Genomic DNA, 27,982 nt, shown 5'->3' on the forward strand with positions numbered 1-27,982 from the left:
GGCAGTGGGAACGGCAGCTGCCCAGCTCCTCTGACAGTAAGACCAAGAAGTCTTAGTTGGGGCACTCAGGAACAGACAAAACCAGAGGTCACATTTGTAACTTCTTCACCTTAATTCCCATTTGGGGGGCACTGGTGCCAGATTACATACATAACAATACACCCAGGTCACAGCTGTTCTCTCACCAGGAGGCTGAGGCTAGGGTTTGCAGAGTCACTAGCATAGAAATACACTCCTCTGTTGTACAGCTGGACACGGTTTAGACTAGAGAGCTATCTACTGATACAGCATAATCTACAGACACTGGTTGTGCCTGATACAGTAATAATCCTTCTTTTATTTAACCTAAATTGTCAGCAAACTCCACTTGGAAACAGGGAAAAGTCCCAAAGAGTAAAGAGAAGTTAAGTATAAAAATATTTAAAATAATCATTCTTATTTCCCTCGTGGTCTTAACGTTTGTTTCGAGGGGCTGCAGGCCTGGAGAAACGTCTGATGCCCACTGTGCTATGCATCCCAGAAGCGGACATCTCAAGCGCCACCTTGAAAGCATTGCCTTTGGGCTGGGCAGTGAGGTGAGGCGTTGAGCATTCCTCCCTGTGTGGATCACGACCTGCAGGGGGGAAATGAGAGCGCCCAGCAGGCAGACTGGTTGGAAAGTGCTAGTTGTTTTCAGCAAGAACAGAGTTCTGTTTTTCCTTTTTCACCCTCGGTTACTGTGGCAAACATATGTTTGGGAAGGTATTCAGTGTTTGCAACTGAAAAACCAAATTGAAAAACTAAGATGTTAACTGGAAATAAGCAAAGAAAACCTGTAATAATAATGCCCAAAAATGACCGTTTCAATTTTTGATCAAAAAGCTATTTTACGCTGGTAAACAGCTTCATTGAAAAAAGTTGCACAAACTTTATTGTGGCTCGTCCTTGTGGCCCAGCGAAGATTCAGCTGCCAACTCCCAGAATCCCCAGAGCCCAGCTCCTGAAAGGGAGCTAGAAGCCAGTGGGCTCCAGAAAGCTCTCACTGGAAATCCCAGACCCCTCTCTGGGATCTGACACATCTCTGGGTGAAACCCTGGCCCTATGTGAATCAATGGCAAAGCCCCCACAGATGTTAACGGGGCCAGGATTTCAGCCTTGAGTTGAACTGAAACCCACTGCTATTGGAACGTCAGCTGTGCGCTCCGTCCCCCTGTGGCACGGGACACTGGTGAGGGCAGCAGCTCCCAGGATCTCTTCCATGAATCTCCCCACTTTCTAAGGCAGGGGTGGTGAATCTAAATCCTGCCAGCCAGATCTGGCCCCCGTTTATTTTGATCGAGCCCACGGCAAGTCTCTGTGCAGGGCGTAGGAAGCCCCGAGGGTCTGTCTGGCCCCACTGCAGGGTGGAAGCCCTGAACCGTGGCAGGGTTGGAGCCCGGCAGGCGCCCTGGTGCTTGAGAGGAGTGTGAGCGAGGGGTGTGTGTTTTCTTTCAATGAGGTGTTTTTTGTGTGCCTGATTTCTCCGCTGGTCAGTGGCTCCCACCCAGAAAAAAGTTCGCCCCTGTGTTCTACTGCTCCGCGGTGTCTGATACCAGTGGAGACAGGCAGTGCCTCCCTCGTTGGTGGGTCCTGTCGCCCTCTCTGCCAGGGCCGGGACTGGCCAGGAGTGTTTGGCTTTTTCCAGCCAGGACCAAGCAGGGACCAGTCACGAATTGAGTGTTTTATGAGAAAATAAAAAGAAACAATTTTTCCTCTCCTGGCTACTGAGTCCAAACCGCCTGTGGTCCCATGACAGCTTCCTGGGAGCACTCCTGCCAGTGCTGCCTTCCTCAGCCACGTGCTTACGGCATTCACAGAGGTCCTGCAGTGCTTCCCAAATGTGCACAGAGAGGGCGCAACCTGACTGCTACACGCACACACAGCGAGGGCAGGGGGCTGTGTGTCAACATGGCTTCTCAGCCTGAGCCCCTTTTCCCACTTTGTCTGCATGGGGCAATGCCGGCCAGACGAAGGGGTAGGTTGGGGTGAGGGGGAGCAGCTGCCCAAGAGCTGCCATCTCTGGTGGAAGTTAGAGTAGCCCTGAGATTGCTCTAGTTTGTCCCAGGACAAACTGACCTTCTCCTGAGTGGCATCCAGGACGGGGAAAGTGGAATGGTAGCACCAATTCCCCTGGGTGCCCCAAAGCTCTGCTTTGGGTCCTTTCGGCTGAGGCTCTCCCTATGCTTCAGACAGTCCCTTAATCATCATGCCCCCATGCACAGATTAAGCCCATTTTACAGGTGGAGACCTAAGCAGATTAAAGCCTGATTTCCAGAGGTGGTAAAGTAAGTGAGAGCGGCTGGTGCTCAGCACCTCTGAAAACCAAGCTCTAAGTGATATGCTCATGGTCACAGTGTGCGTCAGTGGGACAGCTGAGGCAAGAACCCGGAGCTTGGGGTCCCCAGTTGTGTTCGGGCTGTGCACAGCAGCAGGGTGCAGGAAACAAGCTGCACAGGCTGGCCTGGAGGACCAGGCTGTGTGAGTGGAGGAAATGACCTAAAAGGCCTATCAAATGTGCAGTGTTTCTTGCCTAAGAATTAGCAATGGAGACATCTCACAGGAGTGGTATGGATGAGACCCTAAGAGCAAGCAGGTAAGCTGTGCAAGGTGCTTTCTGTTCTGTGGCAGAGGGCACCTTGGGGACCACATCATGCTGAAGGTGGCAGCTGATACAGAACTACTCTACTGAACGCTCCACTAGAGTCTCAGTGCTAGGTCTGGAAAAACCTCCCCACCCCCAACCCCAGCTTTAAGTCCCATTTCTGCATTTCCCGGGCCCCTCCGCAACAGCAGTTCCTGCGCAGCTCCAGCCTCACATTTCCCCACTCACCTCCAAGGCCACACCACGAAGAAGTGATGGAAGAGAGAGAGAAGCGGAAGAACAAAGAGGAGAGATGCCTGGATACCTCAGTGATGGGCACCATGGAAAAACCCAGGCAGACAGACAAGGAGCGGGAGAGATTCACAAGTGCTCTTACTGGACAATTTTGCAGTTTGTAGTGGCAACGTAGCGTCCAGTATAGTGAATATTGCACCTCACAACATTGTTGGTGAAGTCTGACTCCAGCACCATGTACTTGGGGTTCACCTGAACCTAAGAAAGCAAGAGAAAGACCACATCAGGAACCAGTTCCTCCAATGTGCAGTGGACAGAGAGTGAGAGAGATGTAACTTTGGTTTACACCCGTTCCCCATCCCTCGTGTCTGGGCTAGGGCCACCTGCTACTATTCTGAGTCCATACCAGGGCCCTGTTCTTGGTGGGTCCTTAGCTCGACTGTAACGCTCATAACAGTGTACTACTCTTGTTTTTTGCAATGCAAAATGCAAACGTATTGCAGGAGGGGAGATTGTGTTCCCCTTAGGGACATAAGCCGCCATGGGCTGTTTTGCTTTACTACTGTCACAGTTTTTAGTTTTATGTTTTCTTCTACAGGCAAAATTTCTTCCAAGAAGTCAAAACAGCTTCTTGTCCTGTTGCAACCATCTTACTTCTCTGCACCCAACGGTATAAAGAGAGAGATGTAAACAGAGAGGGTCAAATTCAGCCTTGGTGTAACTTCCCTTAAACTGGTTGCACTGTGCCTAATTTCAGCAGGGCTTAATTTGGTGCTAAAAGCATGTTTGTGTACAATTAAAACAAGCCAAACAATGGCTTCGGTTCCATCTGTTCTAGGGAGGAGGGCACTGTTGTTTCATTTTCATATCCGTCTCCCCGATCCTCACTGTTATTTCTAGTTGCCAATGCATAGCTTGGCTTCTGTCATCAAACAAGTGTCTGAGCAGCCAAGCTGTTCACTTGCCTTGTGGATGGACATTCACCACAAAGCGGAGAGGGGCAATGGGGCTGTAGACACACAAAAGCCAAAATCCAGCACTAAAATTCACCATATGCAGCTTGCAAGTACCTGACTCTACTCTGGGCAATGGCCTGTACAGAGAAGCCCTCCATGCAGGGAAACCAACCTTCAGGATGTAATTTCCAGGCTGCACGTCTGTGATGTCAATCCACTGGCAGTCAATGTCAGCATTGTAGGTGTCATAGCACCCGGGACTCAAGCCCTAAGGGGAGGAAAGAGCCGTGTTTGTGATTTGTAGGCCCAGGCCGACGCTCAGCCAACCCAGTCTGACCTGCACATCGCAGGGTTTGGACTTTGCTGGCATCTTTGGCGTGTCTCGCGCTTCTCTTTCCTGTTGTTCCCTCTCTCTTTACATAGAAATACCTTCAGGAATTGCCCACAGTGTTCAGTTCTGTGCAGCTGGCATGTCTGCCCCGCAACGTCTGCTAACACAAAACACTGCCAAGGCAGCACGGCAGAGTCCATTCCAGATGGGCACAGGAGGCCAGGCCAGGCCAGGCCCAGCGTTTCCAAGGCACAGAGAATGAGGACTCTGTGCATCAAACGTGGTGGTGCTCTGAAAATCCTGGTGTGGGTTCCTGGGTCTGACTGCAACAGCAGCTGGCTTGGGGGCTGCTGTCATTCTAAGTACGCACGGCCTCCGTGGTAGACCTGCATCTAGTGCTCTGCCCAGGAGAGTGCTGCTGGGGCCATTTGCCCCACCCTGCTGGGCAGCCTCAGGACAGGGGGTTCCAGATGGGGGCAGGGCAGCCTTAGGGGGCTTTCAATTTCCCAGCCTGCAGGACACCCCTAGCTCATGTCCCTGCCCCGGGCAGCTGTGAGGAGCTGGGGGGCCTGCGACACAGGTGGGGGCAGACTCCCTGGCACCCCCACCCCCAGCTTGCCTGGGGGAATCACTGGGGTGTGCACAAGAGCTGGCTTGCATTGCAGCAGGCATGTGGGCCCGGCCTGGACTAGGGCTCAGGGCTGGGCTCTCCCCAGGGCCTGCCCACGGCCAGCAATGGGCCGGGAGGGGAAAGCAGCCTGGAGTGCTGGGCACAGCCTACCCCACTCTGACCTGGGTGTGCGAGGTGCAGGCGTAGCGCTTGAGGTTCCCAAAGTCGCAGGTGGTGTCCTCCAGGCAGAAGCTGGCCTTGTGGCCCTCTGCCACCTTCCTGCCTGTGGCCGCATCCAGCAGGTCGTAGTGGCTGAACTCGTCCATGCTGTGGTAGTGCCTTGGAAAAGCCAGGGCAGAGGCATATGCTCAAGGGCTGTTCCCTGACGCCTGCTGAGGACAGGGGCACCAGAGCAGCCCAAGCCTGGATGGGGGCCAGGGAACATGGCACGAACCCAGACCCACCCCACCCCACCCCACCCCACCCCACAATGGCAAAGGGGGGCGTCCCTAACCCCTGTTCCCATAACGCATCAGTCAGCTTGTTGAAAGCCTGAGCTGCTCCATCCCTGGGTCTGTGGTGATGACGCTCTGGGTCTGCGAGGCGGCTCACCCTGAGCAGCATGGGGCTTTGGGGAGCAGGCAGGGAAATGGCTGCGTGGTGGGAGTAAGTCAGTGCTGCAGAGAAAGGAAGAGAGAGGAGAGGTGGAAAAGAGATGGGAGGGAGTGAAAAAGAAATGGGGAGAGGAAGGCAGGGGGGAGGGAGCCAGGCCATTGATCGAGAGCCAGAGGTGGATCTCGCCTGTAGCACGTTGGCCTAGGCCCTAATCCCGCTACTTCACCGAACTGGAGCCTGGCCCTGAGCCTGGCTGGGTGGCTCCCTTGGCTGGTACCACATTCTGCCCACCAAAGGAAGATTCCAGCGCCCAGGCCCTGACAGTTGGAGAGGGACTAACAAGATGCTGTGCAGTGCCAAGGTCTCGACTCACTGGTGGCAGCTGTGCCACTCCCAGTTGTGGCGGGGCCGGCTGGGCAGGAAGTCAGCCGTGCCCTGGTTCTTCACACGCTGCGGAAACCTCAGCAGCACCCGCACATCATAGTCGGTGGCCTCAGGGCTGTAAGCAGTGCTGATGGGGGTAAAAAAGAGATGGGAGGCAAGTCACTTCATCCTGGAAACCCTCGGTGAAACCTGAGCACTGGATAGACAGGTGCTGGGCCTGGATGAGCTTCCACTTAGAGCACAGAGAAGTTTTTCAGTGACTAGATTTCTTTTTGCTGTTTTTTTTTTCCTGCTCAGAAACTGTCCCTGGATTCTGGTGGAAGCTGATGGCTCCTTTCAGGGTTTGTTTCTAAGTCAACAGTTTTCCTTTCAGTGTTTCAGTATGAGGCAGGACTTTCTCTCTCTACATGCCCAGTTAACAAGGAAAAGTAAGAGAGAGAGAGAGAGAGAGAGAGAGAGAGAGTGAGTGAGTGAGTGAGTGTGTGTGTGTGTGTGTGTGTGAAAGAGAGAGAGAGAGAAAGAGAGAGAGAGAAAGAGAGAGAGAGAGAGGTGTGTGTGTGTGAGAGAGAGAGAGAGAGAGAGAGAGAGAGAGAGAGAGAGAGAGAGAACAGCCAAAGGAGAACAAAAGCCATGGAAGCTGACGAGCTGCAAAATGCCTGCAAGGTTCCAGACTCACACTGACCAAGTTCTCTGTTTAAGGAAACAGCCTGAAAAAATCAGGGTTTGGCTGGAACGGAACCTGCCTTTTCCGCAGCCAACCCCAAAAACCCATTATTTGCTCAGTTTGGCTTGTGCTAAGCTGCCTGGGGAGGGGGCAAGGGATGAGCAGTGGGATGCTCGGCGCTCACTCCAGCGCGTGTTCTAATGCTGCTAGCGTCAGTGGAAGCTTGTCTATTGATTTCAATAGCTGTGGGGTCAGACTGGGTTTTCAAAGGAGCTCAGAGTCAGATTCCCAGAGGCTCACCTCCCTCGATGGGCCAGGGGGCTCCACTCCCACTAGCAGGGTGGCCACATTTCCCAAAAGGGAAATGGGACAGCCTGAGGCTGGCCTGGTGGCTGCCCCCAGCAGGACTGGCATTGCTGCTCACTCAAACACTGCTTCCCCACAACCAGGCGTCGCTGTCCCGGCCACTCCCCCCGCGGCTACCACTGCACCCCCACACATTGGGCACTTGTCCTGGTTGCTTTTGCCAAAACAGTTGGGATGGCTGGGACAGGGCTTAAAAACAGGCCGTGGGCCCCCTACAGTTAGGCCCCCGCCACACCTTCACCCGAGCTCCTCCGTTAATGACTCTCGCTGTAATGCTGATGGGCAGATTGCCAAAAGAACACAGGTCCCAGTGCTCTGGGCTCTGCTGAAAATCTGGCCCCTTATCTTGGTGTCTAGGTGGGCACAGAATTCTTCTGAGCATACTGGCTGCAGGGAAAGGTTCTTTGCAGCCTTGTCAGCATGATGGGAGCTAAAGCAGATCTGAAAAATGACAGCAAGCAGACCAGTTTTATGTTGTCCTTTGTGGAAAACCATTCTATTTTTTTTTAAGGACAGAGCCTCCCCACCCCCGCTTCCTGGCCTCAACTTGCCAAACAAGCTTTGATTCCCCAAAGTTTCAGGCCTCACACTTCCCCCTTTTATCATCACCATGGCATACCCTGCTAACGAAGATCAGCAGCTGCTCCACATTCGCCAGGAAATCTCACTTCTCTGACCAGGAAAAGGCTCTGCTACCTCATTGGAGAAGGAGGGTTATACAGACCGTGACAAGGCTGAGACATCAATGGTTAAACTGTTAGGTTTAAGTGGTACTAAATTTGTTGTCCTGTGACAGAGTCAGCTGAGAACAGCTGCTCAGTTCAGAACAGACTCCCTCCCTTTTATGAGCCTACAAATTTAGACCCTCCTCTGGAACCCCTGCTCATGCATCTGATGAAGCGGGTCTTTGCCCACGAAAGCTTATGCTCCAAAATATCTGTTAGTCTATAAGGTACCACAGGACTTCTTGTTGTTTTTGCAGATACAGACTAACTCGGCTACCCCTCTGACACTTGTCAGAATGGACTAGTCACATAAAGTTCATTCTGAGCACAAGAACCGACTGCTCTTCTGTGTGTGCTCTCAACTTAACAGTGCAGGAAAACTGAACTGAGTCACTGTGCGGGCAACAAAAATATATGAAGTAAAATAATCCAGGCCCTCATTAAAATAACCATAAACCACATTGGCTTAGTTAAGTCCAAATTCTGATGCCCTTACTCCTGTCAAACAACTCTGTCGCAAATGAGGAGCTTTGGAACAGAGCAGGACGAGAACCATTTGACATTCAAATCAATCATAGAATTTCTAGGGCTGGAAGGGACCTCAGGAGGTCATCTAGTCCAGCCCCCTGCCCAAAGCAGGATCAACCCCAACTAAGTCATCCCAGCCAGGGCTTTGTCAAGCCAGGATTTAAGAACCGCTAGGGATGGAGAGTCCACCACTTCTCCAGGCAACGCATTTCAGTGAATTTTTTTTTTTGAATATCCAACCTACTCCTCTCTCTCTAACTTCAGACCATTGCTCCTTGTTCTGTCATCTGCCACCACTGAGAACAGTTTCTCTCCACCCTCTTTAGAGCTCCCCTTCAGGAAGTTGAAGGCTGCTATTAAATCGCCCATCAGTCTTCTCTTCTGCAAACTAAATAAGCTCAAATCCCTCAGCCTCTCCTCACAGGTCATGCGCTCCAGCCCCTTAATCATTTTAGTTGCCCTCCGCTGAACCCGCTCCAGCACATCCACATACTTACTATACTGTGGGGCCCAGAACTGGATGCAATTCTCTATTCGTGGCCTCAACAGTGTCGAGTAGAAGGGAATAATAAACTTCTCCAGATCTGCTGGAAATGTTTCTCCTAATGCACCCCATCAAGAGCAGAGAGTGGGGATGGCTAGGCCACGCTCTCAGAAGACCATCATCCAGCAGAGTCCATCAAGCTTTCAAAGGACACTCACAAAGAAAATGCAAAAGAGGAAGACCTCGGACAATGTAGAGAAGATCTCCTGAGACTGAAGGACAACAACTCGGCTACTTCTGGAGTCGGCTAGAAGTTTTGCCCAGAGACAGAGCTAAGTAGAGGAGATTTATAGGTGACCTATGCTCCACTGAGAGTACAAGGGTTTTAGACCACTTCTGTCAAACAGCTCCTTACTACGCTGGAGTAAATGGCCCTGCATGCAAAGTGAGGCACTACATTCTGGGAGCAATGGCATTAGCATCTGGTCTCCCCCCCCAATCTAATTTAATAGAACATCAGTCAACAAAATATTCAGTGTATGAACTAGAAAGAAGAGTGGCACAATTCTTCAAATTCCATTGTACACACAGTGAATGAGGACAGATGTTCAGAGACACAAATGACAATCTGGTGAACAGAACAGAATGAATATCTTGTACATTTCAGCATTGTGAAAAGTTGTTTTGGTCTGTTCCTTCCCAATGTTATTCTTGAAACTATTTTGTTATAACTCGATTTTTTTTCTATTAAAACGTTTTCACTAAAATTTTTTGACCCTTCTTGGAAATCTGGACATACACAGGAAAGGGCTGTAAAACTGTAAAACAACAACCCTCTGATTCATTCTTTCCTAGTTTTCCCTGCCTCTGCCAGCCACATGTTTGCACACTTCTGAGTTCACAGCACCAGAAGCAGAAATATTACTGCAGCATCTCCATGCTGTTCAGCCAGCAACTACCCCCCAGATCCATGGGCCCAAGAGCTTTCCAAATTTAACCAGAGTTTTGACTGGCCCCCTATTAATGGCAAGGTGGTGGCAACAGTGTCATACACTCCACCCTTCCAAAAATTCTGAGTTGGGCCCTCAGAAATCACAACATTGTCTTGAAACTCATGAGATTGAAAGAAATTGGATTCTTTTTCTTTGCCTTTAGGTTTCTGATCCATTAAGCTTCATATTTGCAAGCTCTCCTCTGCGTTCGGAGGGCTGGAAGCTTCTTTTATAAAGAAAAGTTCATTTTCTCCCCTACTCACCTGACTCCAGGAGCTGGCAGTTTCAGGCAAAACTCCAAAGAGCACAAAAACCTCATGATACAATCACAAGAGTTGGTAACATGGAGTCACCTGTGTTCTTACCTGGCGAGGCACTTTTCCTCAGCAGCACAGCGGAGAGAATAGAGATGAGCTCTTTGGACGTAGGTGGAGGCCTGGACATAGTTTGGATCAGGTACTAAGTCAGGGAGGCCTGTAAATGATGGAGATACAACGTGAGAAAAGCCTGAGAATACACCAGCCACTTGCAGACTAATGGGAGCTGCTTGCGGTGTGAGGCTGACACAGTTGTATTCTCAGCTGCTCCTGGTTTCCTTGGGAAGGCTTGCCTTGGTGACTGCCATGTTTTTTTAATTTCAGCTAAAGCTGGAAAGTCCTCTCTGCTTCCCATCTCCCCGTTTCACTGGCAAATGAAACTTTAACATTTCCACAGGCTGGCTGCTCCATCCGGCCTCCTGGAACTGATAAAGGAAAGATTCCATTCAATGGGTTACCCTTCAAATTTGCAATGGATTGTGGTTTCTTTTTCCTTCCAAACCAACAGAGATAGCAATTACCTTAGTGCCAGCCAGGCTGGGGAGGCAGCACCAGGAATAAGTTCCTCCTGCATGATGACTTCTTTTTAAGCAAGTTAGTGATCGTGAAAGGTGTTAGATTAAAAACCCTGGCAACAGTCCAGGGAACCCCCAGACAAGCAATAGCAAAGCAAGCAGTAACGTACGCTTCGATCTCTTCAGTCCTTTTGGGGGGAGCACACCACCTGTGTGTGTGGTTCACCAGGAATCTGAAAAGGGAACGAGGCTGCGGAGACACCGCACGCAGCTGAAGTCGCGTAACTTGTATCGTGAGCCCACGGTAGTGTAGACTTGGGCTCAGACAATCTGATTGCTCGAATCCTCTCTTGATGTTCCACTGAACTCAGAATTCATCCTACTTGGAAAGGGCAAGGCATAATCTTGGCATAATCAGTAAAGTTAATGGGCACTCTGCCCTTAGTCTCAATGGGGTAAAAATTTTACCCGACTGTCCACCCTTTCCTCTGAAATCACAGAATCATAAAACACTAGAACAGGAAGAGACTTCGAGAGGTCATCAAGTCCAGTTCCTGCACTCCTGGCAGGACTAAGCACCATCCCTGACAGGTGCCTGTCTAACCTGCTCTCAAAAATATCCAGTGATGGAGATTCCACAACCTCAGCACCAGCTTATCCTCGTTCCTGTGCGGCATCCGCAGCCCAGCCTCAGGAAGGGAGCCTACACTGGAACATGAACTCAGAGCAGAGCCAGGGCCAGGAGAGGGCTGGGTTCATTCCAGAGCTCAGCTGGAACTCAAGCCCCCATCTTCAGAGCCCCGGAAGGGCAGTGGCAAGAAGCTGACGTGATCCCCTCACTATGAATGGGGCGTGAGCTTGGCCTGACCATGGGAGCCAGGGCTCTTCCATTTGCACAGCAGTGATGGGGGTAGTGCTGTACTTGCTGTGCAGAAGTTCTCCAAACCTCCCTCGTGGGGTCCCTGGAGACTGGATATGACAATGGCCAGGCTGGGTCAGACCAAAGGGCCCTCCAGCCCAGTGTCCTGTCTCTGCCAGAGGCCAATGCCAGGTGCACCAGAGGGAGTGAACAGAACAGGGGATCACTGAGTGACCACTTCCGTCTGAAGGAAAACTTCCCTTTGTTTTAAACCTTCTTCCTATCAGTTCTATTCAGCAGCCCCTCATTCTTGTTCTATAAAGGCCGTTCAGCTCCTGTCACAGGGTGTTTGTGCCCTACAGGGACAAGTACAGGGCTGGGAGCTGCTGTTCCTCAGCTCTGCCACTGACTGCCTTTGGGATCTTGGGCAAGTTCTGCCTCTTGGCTGTGATTCAGTTCCCCTGTCTGTTGAGGGGGGATATTGCTGCACTCTCCTGTGTATGCCCTGTTGGGACCTCCCTGGGTGACAATGCCTGTATACGTGGTGCTGTACATATGTAAGGATTGCCATGTCTCCCCAGCACACCAGCCTCTGAGCTCTCCAGCCCCATCCCCCTCTTCCGCCTGTATTTCCGAGTGCAATCGGGCCTCACCGCTAGGCCACAGTCCCACCTTAGCTGCAATTTCTAAGGATCTGCAGCTCTGCTTCCCATGGCAGGGCAGATCAGGTGAGCTTCAATCAATTTACAGGGCTCACACTTTGCCCATGTCCTGGCAGACTCTCCTCTGCTGCAGGGGGTTTGCTGAATTCCGGAGATGTCAGCTCCGCTCCAGCTGCTGGTGGGGTCAGTGGGGATGTTTCCATGGGTTTCAATGGGAACCAGACCAGGTTTTGAGTGGGGATTTTTTTCCAGAGAACAATGCCTTCTTGTTTCTTGGTTTGTTTCCCCTGGAGAAATCACGTCACTAGATTAGACTGTGTTTCCTGCCTCTCTGCTTGGTCATTTCTGGTGATGTAATGCACATGGGAATTTGAATACAAAGAAAAGAAGAAGGAGCCAGGGGGAGAAACATTTTTTTTTAAAGAAACTGGTCCCTAAAAAGCAAAGAAAAAAGAACACCCCAGGATGGCCAGCCATGCCCTGGGGAAGGTACTCAGAGCTGGCCCCACACTTCTTGCTTCACAAGTTGTGCCTACATTATAGACAGGAACATCGCTAGGAGATTGGTCATTATTTATAAAGCGTTTTCCTTTTCCCTGAAGTTCATAATCAGTCTTGGGAACTCGAGACAGCAATCCAATTCCATTACCAGCATGCATCCTCCCTCCCCTGAAGTTTCTGAATTGCCTTGTTATTGTAGGACTGCTCCAAAGCTCGGGGCAGAGCACAGTGGCTTGTTATTGCAGGGTTGCTTATGAGTGCAGGGCAGCACTCCTGGCTTGTTATTCTAATCACGCAGTAGCGCGGGACTCTGCATGCTGGTTGGCAAAGGAAGGGGGCTCACTACGCCTGGGCTGCACACGCTAGTTTGTTATTGTAGGGTTGCTTGCCCTATGAGTTGGGCTGGTTTGTTGTTGTGGAATTTCTTTCAAGCACTGGGCTACACGACTTGCTCAGTAACCAAGAATTCTGGACGAGGAAGCACTGAGAAAGAATGGCAGGTTTTGGTCTTTTTTCAAGAAGTCTCAAGATATTTGAATAAGAACTGAATATAAAACTTGTGGCTTAAGCAACTTTCAAGTCGATATGCTGAAGAACCAGAACTGGGCTTGAGGACAGCATCAATGGATGCACACGTCTAACAGAGATCATTAAACTCAGTTCTGTTCCTTTCCAGGCAAGAGGCTGGTCCGTGTCTCTTTCTTTCTTAAGAACACAAGAACGGCCATACTGGGTCAGACCAAAGGTCCATCTTGCCCAGTATCCTGTCTGCCGACAGTAGCCAGTGCCAGGTGCCCCAGAGGAGGTGAACTGAAGACAATGATCAAGCGATTTGTCTCCTGCCATCCATCTCCTGCCTTCGAGAAAAGGCTAGGCACCATACCTTACCCCTTGCTAACAGCCATCTATGGACCTGACCTCCAAATATTTATCAAGCTCTTTTTTAAACTCTGTTAGAGTCCTGGCCTTCACAGCGTCCTCTGGTAAGGAGTTCCACAGGTTGACTGTGCGCTGTGTGAAGAAAAACTTTCTTTTATTAGTTTTGAACCTGCTACCCATTAATTTCATTCGGTGTCCTCTAGTTCTTATATTATGGGAACAGGTAAATAACTTTTCTGTATTCGCTTTCTCCACACCATTCATGATTTTATATACCTCTATCATATCGCCCCTCAGTCTCCTCTTTTCTAGACTGAAAAGTCCCAGTCTCTCTAGCCTCTCCTCATATGGGACCCGTTCCAAACCCTTAATCATTTTAGTTGCTCTTTTCTGAACCTTTTCTAACGCCAATATATCTTTTTTTCAGGTGAGACCACATCTGCACGCAGTACTCAAGATGTGGGCGTACCATAGTTTTATATAGGGGAAGGAAGATATTCTTGGTCTTATTTTCTATCCCTTTTTTAATTATCCCTAACATCCTGTTTGCTTTAGTGACTGCCGCTGCACACTGCGTGGATGTTTTCAGAGAACTATCCACTATTATTCCAAGATCCCTTTCCTGATCTCTTGTAGCTAAATTTGACCCCATCATATTGTATGTATAATTAGGGTTATTTTTTCCAATGTGCATTACCTTACACTTACCCACATTAAATTTCATTTGCCATTTTGCTGCCCAATCACTCAGTTTGCTGAGATCTTTTTGACGTTCTTCACAGTCTGCTTTTGTTTTGACTATCCTGAACAGTTTGGTGTCATCTGCAAACTTTGCCACCTCACTGCTTACCCCTTTCTCTAGATCATTGACGAATAAATTGAACAAGATTGGTCCCAGGACTGACCCTTGGGGAATGCCACTAGTTACCCCCTTCCATTGTGAAAATTTACCATTTATTCCTACCCTTTGTTTCCTGTCTTTTAACCAGTTCCCAATCCATGAAAGGATCTTTCCTCCTACCCCATGACCACCTAATTTGCATAAGAGCCTTTGGTGAGGGACTGTGTCAAAGGCTTTCTGGAAATCTAAGTATACTATGTCTACTGGATCCCCCCTGTCCACATGCTTGTTAACCCCTTCAAAGAACTCTAATAGACTAGTAAGCCGTGACTTCCCTTTACAGAAACCATGTTGACTTTTGCTCAACATATCATGTTCCTCTACGTGTCTGACAATTTTATTCTTTACTATTGTTTCTACTAATTTGCCTGGTACTGACATCAGGCTCACCGGTCTATAACTGCTAGGGTCTCCTTTAGAGCCCTTTTTAAATATTGGTGTTATATTAGCTGTCTTCCAGTCATTGGGTACCGAAGCTGATTTAAAGGATAGGTTACAAACCACGGTTAATAGTTCCACAATTTCACATTTGAGTTCTTTCAGAACCCTTGGGTGAATACCATCCGGTCCCGGTTCTTTCTTTCTTTAGGGCTGCTACAAGGAGGCAGATTGGCAGCCTCACTGCACACGGTAACTCAGAGAAAGGGGAAACATTTCATGAAGAGGTTATCAGCATTTACTGACCCTTTTTTGAACACTGAAATGTTGAAAATTTTTCAGCAAACAAAAGCTATCTAACTGCCCCCCAGCCCACTAAATCCAATAGCTGGGTCTACACTGCAGAGTTCCCTTGGCAGAAGAGGACTTCTGTCGACAAAAGTAGGGAGTGGTCACACTACAGATGTGTTCTGTTGGGAATCAGAATGCAGCAGTTTTCCTGGCAGAGTTCTGCCTTGACCGCAGGAAGCATAGTGCCTCTGTTGACAAAAAATAGTGTTGACGCTCAGGGGAACCCTCTGTTGACAGAGAGGGCTTCCAGGTCACCAAGCTGCCCTGTGTGCAGAGCTTCCTGTTGGCTGTTCTGCCGACAGAAGGCTGGGCAGTCTGGCCGCTCTCTGTCGACGGAGTAGCCTGTATTAGGTGTGGACATGCTCTGTAGATGAGGTTCTGCCAGGAAATATCTGTTCACAGTGACTTGTTGACAGAACCTCTGTAGGGTGGACACAACTAACTTGAATCGCCTCATAGTTGAAAAATAGGGGAATATTTTCATCAAAATTTAGTTAGGTTGTTTTTTTTTCTTTTAATTTTCACATAACATCCAAAATGTTCATTAAAAACTCGCTCTTTGCCCTTTTCCTATGGCTTCATGACAGTGGGATGTGGGCTGTACACCCAGACAGTCACAGGAGTGCTGCTTGTGGGCCAGGACACAGGGCTGGGATTCAGGACCTCTGGGTTAGGTTTCTGGCTCTTGCCACTCACTGGCTGGATGGTTGTCAGACTTGCTGAGCCCCTGGATAAGCTGGAAGGGGAACCTGCCCCAGCTGTCCCTTCAGTGCCACCTGGAGTGTGTGGCTGGGGGCACTGATAATTTAAAGGGTTCATCGCCACAGCAGCAGCAAACTGGAGCCTGGGTCCTTTTAAACTGCGGGGCCCAGGGGCTGCTGACTCCTCTGCCCGACTCCCCACTGGTGGAGCTAACGACAAGTTTCTTGGTTAAAAGTCATACAAATGATTTAAGAGCGTAAATAACAGCCCCTTCCAGAACTCAGATCTTCTGCAAAAATATTCCTTTTTTGGCTAAAAGCCGCCCTCCTTTTTTGCTCCCTCCTAAAAAGCCCTGAAGCATCTAGTATCGGTCTCTGCTTCCCAGCAAACTGCTCTGCCGTGGAACGGGCTGGGCAGCCCACAGAATGGGGACTCGCTACCTCTCGGTCCCTTCCCCTCTGGATGCTCTTCACCTAACTACCGAACGTGTGCCACAAATGCCACCGTTAAAAGCCACCTCAGACACCAGCTGGCTGCACAGCGCTGACTCTCCTTCCACTTGCTCTGTCCTTCATCTGCGTTTGTGGCCATGACCACAGGCCACATACCAGAGAAGACTGGAGAAGTTATCAGCAGCTAATCTCAACGTTTGACAACTGAAGCCAAATGGCTAAATGGCTACAGTCATAACTATCAAAGGTGTTCCATTACTGCAGTGTCCAAGCACGTCCCACTCTTTGCTTCGTTTACCCTCACAGCACGCTGGGGAGGCGGCCTTAGGTTTAAACAGCATACATTGGTGAGCAGTTTGTGCAGAAAAAACAAATTCAACCCAAACTTGTCTTTTGGTTGCAGGTCACCCATAAACCCGACACTGATCTCACAGAACTGGAGGTCACGAAGTCCAGTCCCCTGCACTTCCAGCAGGCCTATCACCATCCCTGGCAGATTGTTTTTTTGTTTTTTTTTTTTTAAATATGTTTGCCCCAGGTCCCTAAATGGTCTCCTCAAGGACTGAGCTCCCAACCCTGGGCTTAGCAGGCCAATGGTCAAATCACCAAGCTATCCCTTGCCCCTCATAAAAAACAAAAAGTATGCAATAATCAAATAAAAAACCAAACCAAAACCATAGGAGAACCCAAAATTGTCACCAGGGCAAAGCAGCAGAGTCAAAGAGGCAGTTAGAGGCAAAACAGCAACCAGAAAAGCTGGAAGTCAAACCCCACTGAGGAGAACTGAAGGCGCACAAGCCCTGGCCAGTCCCGCGCCGAAGTGTTACGGGGCAGGTGAGACAGCAATTGAAGAGCAACAACAGTCAAAGAGCAAACAAGAGATGTTCTTTCAGCACCTCGGCAGCACAAAGCTGCCACACCAGCGGCCCGTGGGACTGCCGGACAATGAAGGTGCTGCAGGACCATGCCAGGGAGCCAAGGCCATTGCAGAGAAGCAAAGAAGTCATTTTGCATCAATCTTCACCACAGAGGATTGGGGACCACCCTGGGCACCAGGTCAGTATCATTCTTGGTAGTGCCCAGAACTAGTCCAAACAGAGCCATAGGATAGGCTGGGGCAACCACTCTGGGCCACATGCTTTGGTGGGGGGCATGCTTTATGGGGACACCAGGGTCTGGGGTGGCCTGGGGAGCCGGCACTGGAAGCAGCAAGTGACCCAGCCCATGCAAGCCCCCCAGCTGCTGGCCCCATGCGGGGGAGGAAGGGCGAAAGGTGGGGCAGGGACGGCGGTTTGGGAGGTAGGGCTGGAGTGCAGGTGGGAAAGGGCTAGGGCAGAGTAGGGCCACTCCCCCTCCATCCAGCCCCTGCTCAGAGGGGCAGAGCAAGGAGCAGCACCCAAGCCCAGGTGCGGCCCAGCTGGGGAAAGTGACCTGGATGCAGGGCGCTCTGGTGCCAGTGTTCGCTCCCAGCTCCCTGGGGGCATGCTGAGGAGCTGTGCTGGGGAGGTGAGCAGCAGAGCCAGCTGCTCCATGCCTCTGTGGGCGCAGGGCTTGTGGCACGTAGGAAGGGAGTGAAGGGTTTGGGACACAGCGGGGAGGGAGTGCAGGCCTTGGGGCACAGGCGGGAAGCCATGGCAGCCAGGGGCAATAGCAGAGCACAGTACTCACAGGGTCACAAGGGCTGAAATGCTAGTGCACCAATGGCTGGGCCCTGGATGGCAGAACTCACCCTTTGGTTAACTGACCTGCACTCCCGATGAGAAGAGCTAGGAACTGGGAGCATTTGGAAGGTTCAGAGCAAGGGGCCCAGCACTGTTGCCACTTCACTGGGTGACACAGGGCACACCACCTACTCGATCAGTGCCTCAGTTTCCCCCCTTATAACACGGGAAGAGTACTACGGACCTGCCCCACACCTGGTTCACTCATCAGCGTAGCAAACCGCTCTGAGAGCCTTCCATGGAAAGAAGTTTAAAAGTCTGTAATAATCACACAGACCCACTGTGGGACACAGGTACCTCTCGACTGGACCACAGCCCCTCTTCTCTGCTAGCAACACGACCCATCCATTTGTAGGAGATTAACTCCCCTAACTGAACCCCCCAAGGGACTTTCAGTTCCATCAGAATGTACTTACTGGGCCTGGAAGGGGCCAGGACACTGGCACTCACACCTCCTGTGAAAAGAGTCACAGGACCTGTAATGCTCACAGGTGGACAGGCCCTGGAGTGCACAGCTCTGTGGACAGACCTATGAGTGCTGAGAGAGCTGAGGGGGCCTCTTATTCCACCACTCCCCTGAACTTAGATGTGAGGAGAAACTCCCAGCCCTCCAAACCAAGCTGCCCACAGAGCGAGCACAAATCCCTGTGGGAAACCAAGACGACCGATGCTGGGTCGAGTGGTTGCTAGGTGACCCGCACACACATACGGGAAGAAACATGAGACTAAATCTAATCAGAGACATGTGGAGGCAAGAGGGGAGTGCAGTTCTGCTGCAGTGACTGCTGGGAGCAGGATGGCCAGGCCTCTTTGAGACGGCCCTCTCCTTGAAGGGAGCCCAGAGGCCAGGCAGTGGGAGACCCCTATCCCCACCGGCAGAAGATGCCCTATTGAGATGGCTTCCAAGGGGTGGTTACTCTAGTCTAGCCCTTCGCTTGGGTGGAGAGATTGGCCAGAGCCGCAGAGTTCAGACTTAACGGCATTCAAGCAGCTCCACTCCAGCAACCATGATCCTGGAGCAGAGAAGCTGCATCAGTGCACAAGGCTACCCTCATGAGGGTTTCACATGGGCAGCTAACATCTGAGCATTGTGCCAATGCCTGACCATGCTCACTCAGAGCTAGCTCTGCGGTGTCCACGTGAGCAGCACTGACACCCCAGAAATGCACTGCACAAGTTCCCTTAGATGGTGGAATGGAATGGCCCTGGAGCACGCTGTCCCCGGTTCCCTTTGGGAGAAGCTGCCAGCCATGCTGCAAGAACCACAGGCTTTGTCAGCCGGGTTTTGGAGGAAGGAGTCTGGCACAGAGTGAAGACTGGGATGGTGCTTGGCTCATAGAATAGCTCAAACGATCCTATCACCAATAGCATTGTTCTCATGACCAAGCAGTCCTCTACTGGAGAAAGCTTTCCTGGGATGACGGTGGTCATTATGGTAACACCCTCAAGGGAGGGGGCCATACTGCCAAGTCTCACATATTTTTTTCCCCAAGGCTCATGATAATTTGTGTTTGTTTTAAATCCCCAGGTGCTGGAATCATGTGATGATGCTTTAATTTTTTGTAAAGTAAGTTTCTAGTCCTCATGGGCGGACAGCAAAACCTGACAACAACCAGAAAGCAAAGGAAAGGAACTCCAGCTTTGTCAGGTTTTTTTTTTTGAATCTCACAAGTTTTAAGGCGTTACTTGTAATTTTTGAACCTTCAGGGTTGGCCAATGAGGACCCTCATTACTGTTTCAATTTTCTGAGTCACACGTTCCCTGTGGCTCTTTGGCTGGATTTTTCAAGGCCAGACAAGCAAAACACAGGAGTGCAAATGTGTTAAACTAGACAGAGGAGAGAAGGAAGGAGACAGGCACAAATGGCAGCAGCTGGAGTGAAAGAGGAAGGACAGAGAAAGAGCAGACTTCCATGTAACAAAAGATGCCATGGAGATAGTGACACAAGTGCTAAAAAAATAGGAAGGTAAAAGGGAGGAGAAAGAATGGATGGAGCAGGGGAAAGATGTGACAACAGAGGGGATGTTAGGAGCAGCAGCAGAGAGAGAAAAACAAAGGGGTGCAAATGGAACAAAGAAGGGGGGACTGCGTTGCTTTTAGAACATGCACATGTGGTTAGTGTTACGAGTTGACAAGAATACACACACCCACAGCTCCCCTTGGCCTCTGCAGCCCCTGGAGCAAGGCCAGAAGGAAATTAGGTCAAGCTCGTAAAATTAGCCCTTTGTTCTGTGCTGCTTGCATGAACCATGGCTACAGAGGGTCTGATCACAAGCAGACACTCAAGACCAGCCATGCCCAGGGAGGCTGGAATTTTCCACTCCCTGCAGCTCAGCAGGGGCTGGGTTTCTCTCTGAGCTGAAGACATCCTCTTCAGGCACGCAGCAGGGTTCCACCCAGACAGCCCCAGTGAGCTCATGGAGTTTGGGGGGGAGGGAAAGGTACGCCCACAAGACTTGCTGAGTTGCCCTCAATGACAGCCACATTCGAGGGGCTGGACATCACAGGGTGTCTCGTAGCATCAGCCCCTGACATTTGGGCCACACGGCTGCTTTGGCACAGGCAGAAGGAGATCAGGCTCAAGTTTAGGTTCTCTAACTTCCAGGAACTTTGCAGCCAACAGCAGAGTTCAGGGTCTCGCATTCAATTCCCCTGGGAGCGGCCCACCGCTGTCCTAAGACACCCTCCTAACTTTACCCAGAGCTGACCATCCACCTGGACCTGAGGTTTGTAGGAGGCCCCTGTGGGGACTTTTGGACAACCTGAACAGTAGAGCTGGAGGACCAGACCCCCTGTGACCCTTTCCTTCAGCAGCAGGTCACAAGTAAATTCACTCCTCCTGGACTTTTGCCTGAAGTGCCATGTGCTGATTGTAATTGCTGGGAACAATCTATCAGCTGAAAGTTCTGTTTCATTTCTCTGAAAAATGCATATTTGTGTTGACTAAAGCATTTTGCAATCAATTGTGTTGACTAAAGCATTCTGCAATTCAATCCTAATCGAATTTTCCAAACTGGCTTTGGAGGTGGGGAGAACAGGGATAGGAGAAATGCTAGTGGGGGAAAAAAAAAAAAAAAAAAAAAACACACAAAATACCTAAAGGGTTTTGTTTTGATAGTCTTGAAATGAAACATTTTGACTTTCTGTAATAGAAACAATTCTTTTGTTTGGGATTTCACTGCATTTTTATTAATAAGTTAAACTTCCCAAAACCAAAACAAAATGTTTCAGGTCAAATTAAATGCTTTGTTTGATCTAAATGAAGGGCTGATTTTTCCACAGGAAAAAAATGATTTTGGTTGACACACAATGATTTTTCCTGAGTTTTGGTTTGACTGCTGAACTGAAAAAGTCAGTTATTCGTCCAACTCTAACCTGAAGGCTCAGAACAAATCTCAATGCCTGAGAGAGTTTCACCTGCTTTAGAGCTGACCCTTAAACCCGCCTGGCCTCACCTGGAATCCAGATTGCTTTGACTCTCAGGGAACCCGAAGAATAACCTGAAGTTATTACGGCAGGAATGAAACCCCCCATTTGCCCATTTCAGCCGCTCTCAGAATTCATTGTGAACATTTTAGACATGTCTGGCAGCCACAAGTTGGAGCCGTTCCTGAAACTCTTCAGTCTCACCCTTGAAGAACAGCAAGAATTCTTGTGGCACCTTATAGACTAACAGATATTTTGGAGCATAAGCTTTCATGGGCAAAGACCCGCTTCAACAGATGCATGAGTTGGTGGGGGGGGTAGTTTCAGAAGGGTATTTAAAGAGTGGGGTCCCAGTAAGAGGGAGGGCCAGAGCTGACAAGGTTTATTCAGCAAGGTGGAAATGGCCCAGTATCAACAGGACTTATCAAAAGAGGAAAAAACAAGTCAGATCAGACAGGGGGATGTGAGCCTTTGTCAGAGTCTAATGGGGAGATAGACTCATCAGACACTGACAAAGGCTCACATCCCCCTGTCTGATCTGACTTGTTTTTTCCTCTTTTGATAAGTCCTGTTGATATTGGGCCGTTTCCACCTTACTGAATAGACCTTGTCAGCTCTGGCCCTCCCTTTTACTGGGACCTCACTCTTTAAATACCCCTCTGAAACCACCTCCCCCCACTCATGCATGTGATGAAGTGGGTCTTTGCCCATGAAAACTTATGCTCTAAAATATCTGTTAGTCTATAAAATGCCACAAGACTTCTTGTTGTTCTCGAAGCTACAGATTAACACGGCTCCCTCTCTGATACAGTCTCACTTGTGTTTCAGACACACTTTGAGCTGGCTAACAGTGCTGTCTAACATACAGATCACATTAATTACTTGTATGGTATGCACCACATATGCTAGTAGCTATTAAGCATTACTCCTATTAAGCACAGTGATACAGCCTACACTGGCCTATAACCATAAGCTTGTTCACTTATACTAAGTATCCCACAACTCCCAGCAGTCGCACATGTAAACATCTGGCATAAGCAGACAGGAAATTTGTCAAACTCAGGAGACAGAGGTTCAACACCTTAGTGCATGTTAGAGAAGTTCCTTCACAGACCACTACCTGGAGCCCACAACAAAGACAAGGAAGGAACAAAACAGATTAGGGGATTGGGCCAAACTGATGGGCTGGATTCTAGTGGTGTGTAACTTGTAAAATAATACGACTAACACCAGCTGAAATGCGTAACTTGGGGAGCATATATTCCGTGTTAGGTGTCTGTAAGATCAATGCATAGGACAGCTCCTCTGAGACTGGTATTACACAGAAACTTTTTCTTGTATCACATGAAAAATCCTGACTGACATTGGCTATTTGGTCTCTGTATGTAGTTGAAAACGTACCAAAGCGTGGTCAAGCCATTGGTTACACAGCTGATCAACACTTGTCACCCGGGAACTTTTCATTTCTCTGATAAAACTATTTAGAGAACCGCCTGCTTTGTGACTCTTCTAGGCCAATCACTTTGCCTCCCAGTGCCTCCATTTCCAGGGGGACTATAGAGTGGGGCTCATACAACTTCAGCACCTTGGCTAAGGCAAGCTGCTGTGAGATCTCTCCTTGAAAAGTGCTCCTCTGTAAGCACCACAGTGTATTTATTAGGAGCTGTGTTTTAGCATTGGCAGGTCAAGGGCCATGCTAACACTGATGCTACTGTTGTGTTGGCAACAAGGGATTGCAACATCCTGATAATGGAGTGAACTGTGAAGGGTTTGATTGCAAAGAGGAAAGGTTCCGTTTACACTTAAATATTTTAGCAATCAACAAGGACTGAATCTAGCAGCTGAAAGCTGAATGGTGCTTGGTTTTGTGCTAAACATGTGCCAGAGTGTGATAGAGGGGATCACTGAGTCTTGTCAGTTGCCTTTTAAGATGCTTTTGTTGTGCAGGTGGCAGAGGAAGGGGGCTGGCCGTACAGTGCACCAAGCCCAGCTCACAAAACCCAGAGTTCTGAAAGTACCCAGCACAGTTACGGGCTTGGCATGTTGTAGATTCCTTACAGGCCGTGAGCTGTGACTTGGGCCCGCTGACTGAATGGCCGAAGAGATTAAAATGGCAATTAGCATTTGATTGCATTCTAGAGGTGATTTTACCAATTAAGAAACCTGCCTGAAACTGCCCTGAGGACTATGTTTATAATCAAAGCACAAGGACAGCCATGGCTCTTGGCTAACCAAGCTGAAAGGGCCGCTTGTAGGGGAGAAAGACAGAAGTTAGATCTTGGTGTTCTGTCCTGGGTTCCACCACTGAGCTGCTATGCAACCTTAGGCAAGACATTCCTCTTTTCTGCCAAGACTTTGGGGGAGGGACTGTTTCTGTGTCCGTACAGCACCTACCACTGGGGGAGGGGGGCTCAGCTGAGGCCTTTATTAAGATAAATAATAACCATTATTAATGCTGCTTTTCACCAATGCTCTATATGCAGAAACAGCTGAGCTAGACTCCAAGCACCTTTCCCAGGCACTCGAACCAGAGCTGCACAGAAGATAAGAACGGTCGTTTCCATTTTGCTCCAGACCACGAAACAGCCAACTAGAAATAACCCAAAGCCAAAACAACACCAGGCCCTTGCTCCCTCGTGGCCTGGGTAACTGGATGGCTCAGAGGCATGCCCTGAAGATCAGTGAGCTGATTTTGGATCAAGGGGTGGAGACGTTACAAACTTCAGGGCCCACAGTCCCCAGAGAATGCTCTGCCAGCAGCTCCTTCCCTCGTATAGGGTCCATCTGAGTCCCGCTGTTTCCTGCAGCTGGGGCTGTGACATGTGGAGGGAGGGGACTCATGCACGCAGGTCCCGAGCCATCTACCGTTGTACAGGGTAACCCCAGCACCACCACCGCAACCAAAAGAGACCAGCAGGAAGCCAGAGCTGATCACAGAGTCCAGGTGAGAAACATGAAGCTGTGGGGGCCTCCCACAGGAACTCAGTTGCCCAAATCCCTCCTGGGGAATGCTCGTCCAGGAGTGAGCAGACACCAAGAGCAGCCCCCTCCCCTCCAGGCAGAGCTTTCTAATCACCCACCAACAAACCACCAATCGACAGCACTGACGGCATCTGAGCTGAGGGATGGAGCCGTCTGGGCGTGGACACATGACCATCAGCCCTTACCCAGGAGATGCCATACAACCATTGGCCTCTCTGCTGAGAGGGCCAAGTAGAGGGCCAATTAATGCCATGCGTGAGACCAGTGTTTGTATTTATTAGGAACTGTACCGAGCTCATCCTGCATAGCCCCCAAACCACTACTCGGGACAACAGTTTTTGGCCTCTGCCATCCCTGGCTGGCTCCAAGCATGCGTCCCAGGCTTCTACAGTCACTTGCCAGCCTTCCCAGTCCTCCACACAGAGACAAACCAGCTACACCTTGCTTGGAATCTGTAGCTTTCTGCTGAACAGCAACACCTCACTGGCCATCCTACCTGCCCACTCTATACCAGCAGGCGGGCTTTGCCTAGAGAAGTGAGCATGGAGCTTGCAGAGCTGCCTTGGTTCAGACAGCCTGTTCTGCATGTGCTTATCTCAGTAACAATTAGGGAACTGGCCAGGCAAAGAGCATTGCAGGGGTCATAGGGTTCAGAGTAGCTGTGGTTTCCGTGCACTCGGCCAAACTATTGGGCGGGGGGGGGCATTTAAATTCCATGGGTTTCCTGTCACACACTCTAGCCTTTGCTTTGAGTTCCCACCAGAAATAAAATACGCAAAACAAACCTCAGCCAAAAGCTACAGCATCGCTCTCTCTTGGGGTCAAAGCCCTGTGAAACCACTGAATGCCCCTGCTCTGACCCCACGATGCTCATCACACCAGACCGGCCTGCACAATGGATTGGTGAACAGTGCCACACAGCCTGTACCCTCTCTCCTGCACCACTGCAGAGCAGCCCTCGGGCAGAGCACAGGCAAGAAAGAGGGCACAACTACAGATCAGTTTGTAGCTGGGAGTACACTGCAAATGATCTCCCACAATGCATGCTTCTGAGCCTAGGGATGCAGTGCACATTGCCCGAGCAACGCAGTGATTCTCTGTAGCATGTAGCAACGGAGCACAGCTCAGTCCCCAGAATGCAGTGCTACTGAGCCCCAGGAGTACACATCCCTCGTGCGATGCAGTGCTACTCAGCCCCAGGAGTACACATCGCTCGTGCGATGCAGCGCTACTCAGCCCCAGGAGTACACATCGCTCGTGCGATGCAGTGCTACTCAGCCCCAGGAGTACACATCGCTCGTGCGATGCAGCGCTACTCAGCCCCAGGAGTACACATCGCTCGTGCAATGCAGTGCTTCTCTGTCTCAACAGAGCTCAGCTCGGTCCCGTAATGCAGTGCTACTGAGCCCCAGTAGTACAAAGATTACCAGGCACCCCGTTTTTGACTAGAATGCCTGGTTGAACAGAAATCCCGACAACTCTGGTTGGCATAACCAACTAGGACGGTGAGTGTGGTTGGCAATGCAGTGAAGCCTAGGTCCACGGCAGGCTCCCTAACCGCCCTGGTAGTGCTGCTGGGTCCCATGAGTACAGTGCAGTTCAGCCACTACAGTGCAGTGTTGCTGAGCCCAGAGTACCATGCAGTTTACCCACTGCAATGCCGTGTGGGTAGGCCCCATTTTCGGGTTCTCCAGACAACTCTTGCTGACCTATGCAAGGTGTCGATATGGGAGCAGTCACCCTAGTACAGCACGGCACTTTGCCCACAGGTGCCCTGACCCGCTCTGAATACGCGGACATGTCTCTCTCCCTCTGGCTCTGCACTGCCATCCTCATTACCCAGGTGGCCTGACTGCAGCAGATGCCTGGGGCTGCTTGTGACCCAGGCAGACGCTCTCGCGCACTCCCACAGGGCTCTGCCCTCCGGCACGTCCCCGAAAGGGCTGTGGGCTGACAGGCTGTGCTGCGTCCAGCTCAGGCCCCGTGCGGCACCTCTGCCCGTCCCGCAAGCCGAGGACTCACCCCGTCCATTCTGGTGGGGTCTGTACACGCTGCCCACGCTGACGCGGGCTTGGCTGTCTGGTATCAGGTGTGGGGCTTCCGGGCTCCTCACGGGGAGGTAGGGTTCAGGCTGCTGCGCCCCAGAGGGATCCATGCTCCGGAAGGGCGGCTGGGGTGGCAGGTAGGGCTCCAGAGGCAGGCTCCCGTAGGGGGGATACCGCCCCAGGCGTGGGTCAGGTCCATAGCCGGGCCCCATGCCCACAGGGGACCCCGGGCTGAGCGGCGAGTTGTCGGCAGCGGGGACGCCCTGCGCCACTGGCTGGTGGCCCTGCGCAGCGGAGAAAGGGTCCGGGAAGCCTGGCTGGGCCATGGCTGCTGTGTCCTGGTACAGGCTGTGGGAGTACCGCCTGTCCAGCCCATCGGCGGGCAGGGGCAGGGGCAGCGGCTGGCCCAGCCCTGGCGGGTGGGGGCCCGGGGCCCGGTAAGCGGTCTGCTCCTCCCCGTACTCCCGGGGCTGCAGGGGGTACAGGAGCCCCGCGCTGGCGGCCGCCGAGGCCACCGCGCCCCCCGCCTCGCCCGCGCTGCGGTACTGCAGGAAGCCGTCCTCGTAGCGCTCGTGCGGGGGCCCGAAGGGGGGCAGGGGGCCGGGCGGCGGCCCGAAGGCGGCGGCGGCGGCGGCGGCGACGGCCGAGCTGGCCTGGGGGTGGGTCTGGCGCTGGCGGCCGCCGGCCGGCCTGGCCCGCTGGGAGCTGCTGCTGCTGCTGCTGCCGCCGCCGCCGCCGCCGGCCCCGTCCCGCCAGTTGTCCGGCACCTGGCCGAAGCCAAAGGGGTGTCGCGCCTGGCCCCGCACCGTGTCCGAGCCCGCCCGGCCCGCCGCGGGGGGCGCCTGCCGCCGCCGGGTCCCCGGGCCGCGCGGGGCGTTGGCCAGCAGGAGGCGGGCGCTGCCCTGCAGGGGCTCCTGGCCGGCCGGCAGGTACTCGGCGCCCGAGTTCAGCAGGCGGTAGCGCCGGCCCTGCTCCTCCCACTGGATCACCTGCCTCCAGCGGCCGCCCGGCCCCGGCGCCGCCTGCCCCTGCACCAGCAGCACGAGCCCGCAGCCCAGCAGGGCGCGCCAGGGCCACAGGCCGCGCGCCGCCATCCCCGGGCCTCAGCGCGCGGCGCCCGCCTCCTGCTGCTCCGGCTGCGGCTTCCCGGGGCGAGCGGCCGGGGCCGTGTGCGTGTCCATTCCTGCCCGCTCCGCTGCGGCCCCGCGCCGTCCCGTCCCGCCGCCAGCCCCGGCCCCAGCCCCGCCCCCTCCAGCTCGGCCCCGCCCCTCTAGCTCGGCCCCGCCCCCTCGCCCCTGGGCAGAGTTGGGGGACCGGACCCGTTGAGCGTTTCAGACCTGCTCTCCTTTGAAACTCGGGGCTCAGTTTACCCACCTGTAAAATGGAGATAGTGGTGCCATTCTCAGGTGGATCTTGCAATATTGACAGGGCTTGGTGCCTAGGAGATATCCTAGAGAAGACACGCGCGATAAATGGGCAAAGTGTTTCCGCTGGTGCTGGCCAAAAACAGCTAAAACCGTTGTGAAAGTTTCAATGTTGTCTGACAAAATTCAGCTGAAATTCAAAGGCACATTGCCTGGTTTTGGGCTCCTCCAAACGGAAACCCTGTTAAAATGTGGCTCTCTTACTTGGAATGCAAATAAATATATCGTTAATTTCAAGTTCTTCTGAGAAGATGGAAGCATCCGGACCACGTGTTAAGGAAACCAGAGCATCTGCCGTGACAGGAATGCAACTGGGTAATGGCAGAACATACAAGAGGGCTAGTGAGAAAAATCCTTC

At 51.5% G+C, this 27,982-nt stretch overlaps 1 protein-coding gene across 1 annotated transcript; it reads right to left on the reverse strand.

Annotated features, from left to right (window-relative positions):
• Positions 1–317: 317 nt before the first annotated feature.
• LOXL1 (lysyl oxidase like 1) lies at positions 318–27,420 on the reverse strand. The gene is made up of 7 exons (XM_075007244.1): positions 26,178–27,420; positions 9,875–9,983; positions 5,740–5,877; positions 4,934–5,090; positions 3,983–4,078; positions 2,997–3,112; positions 318–613 (listed from the first exon to the last, which is right to left on the reverse strand). The coding sequence occupies exons 1-7, from the start codon at positions 27,292–27,294 to the stop codon at positions 607–609; spliced, it is 1,740 nt and encodes a 579-aa protein (XP_074863345.1). The 5' UTR covers positions 27,295–27,420; the 3' UTR covers positions 318–606.
• Between the last annotated feature and the right edge of the window lie 562 nt (positions 27,421–27,982).

The sequence above is a fragment of the Carettochelys insculpta genome, chromosome 12 (assembly GCF_033958435.1).
Source record: "Carettochelys insculpta isolate YL-2023 chromosome 12, ASM3395843v1, whole genome shotgun sequence".
NCBI lineage: Eukaryota > Metazoa > Chordata > Testudines > Carettochelyidae > Carettochelys > Carettochelys insculpta.

What these genes read in the sequence shown, in the direction of transcription:
- LOXL1 (XM_075007244.1), bottom strand. Translation starts at nt 27,294, where the DNA reads ATGGCGGCGCGCGGCCTGTGGCCCTGGCGCGCCCTGCTGGGCTGCGGG. An exon ending in GAGTGGCACAGCTGCCACCA is followed by an intron (nt 5,091 to 5,739) that starts GTGAGTCGAGAC and finishes GGCTTTTCCAAG; the next exon opens with GCACTACCACAGCATGGACG. An exon ending in CTGGAAATTACATCCTGAAG is followed by an intron (nt 3,113 to 3,982) that starts GTTGGTTTCCCT and finishes TTGCTTTCTTAG; the next exon opens with GTTCAGGTGAACCCCAAGTA.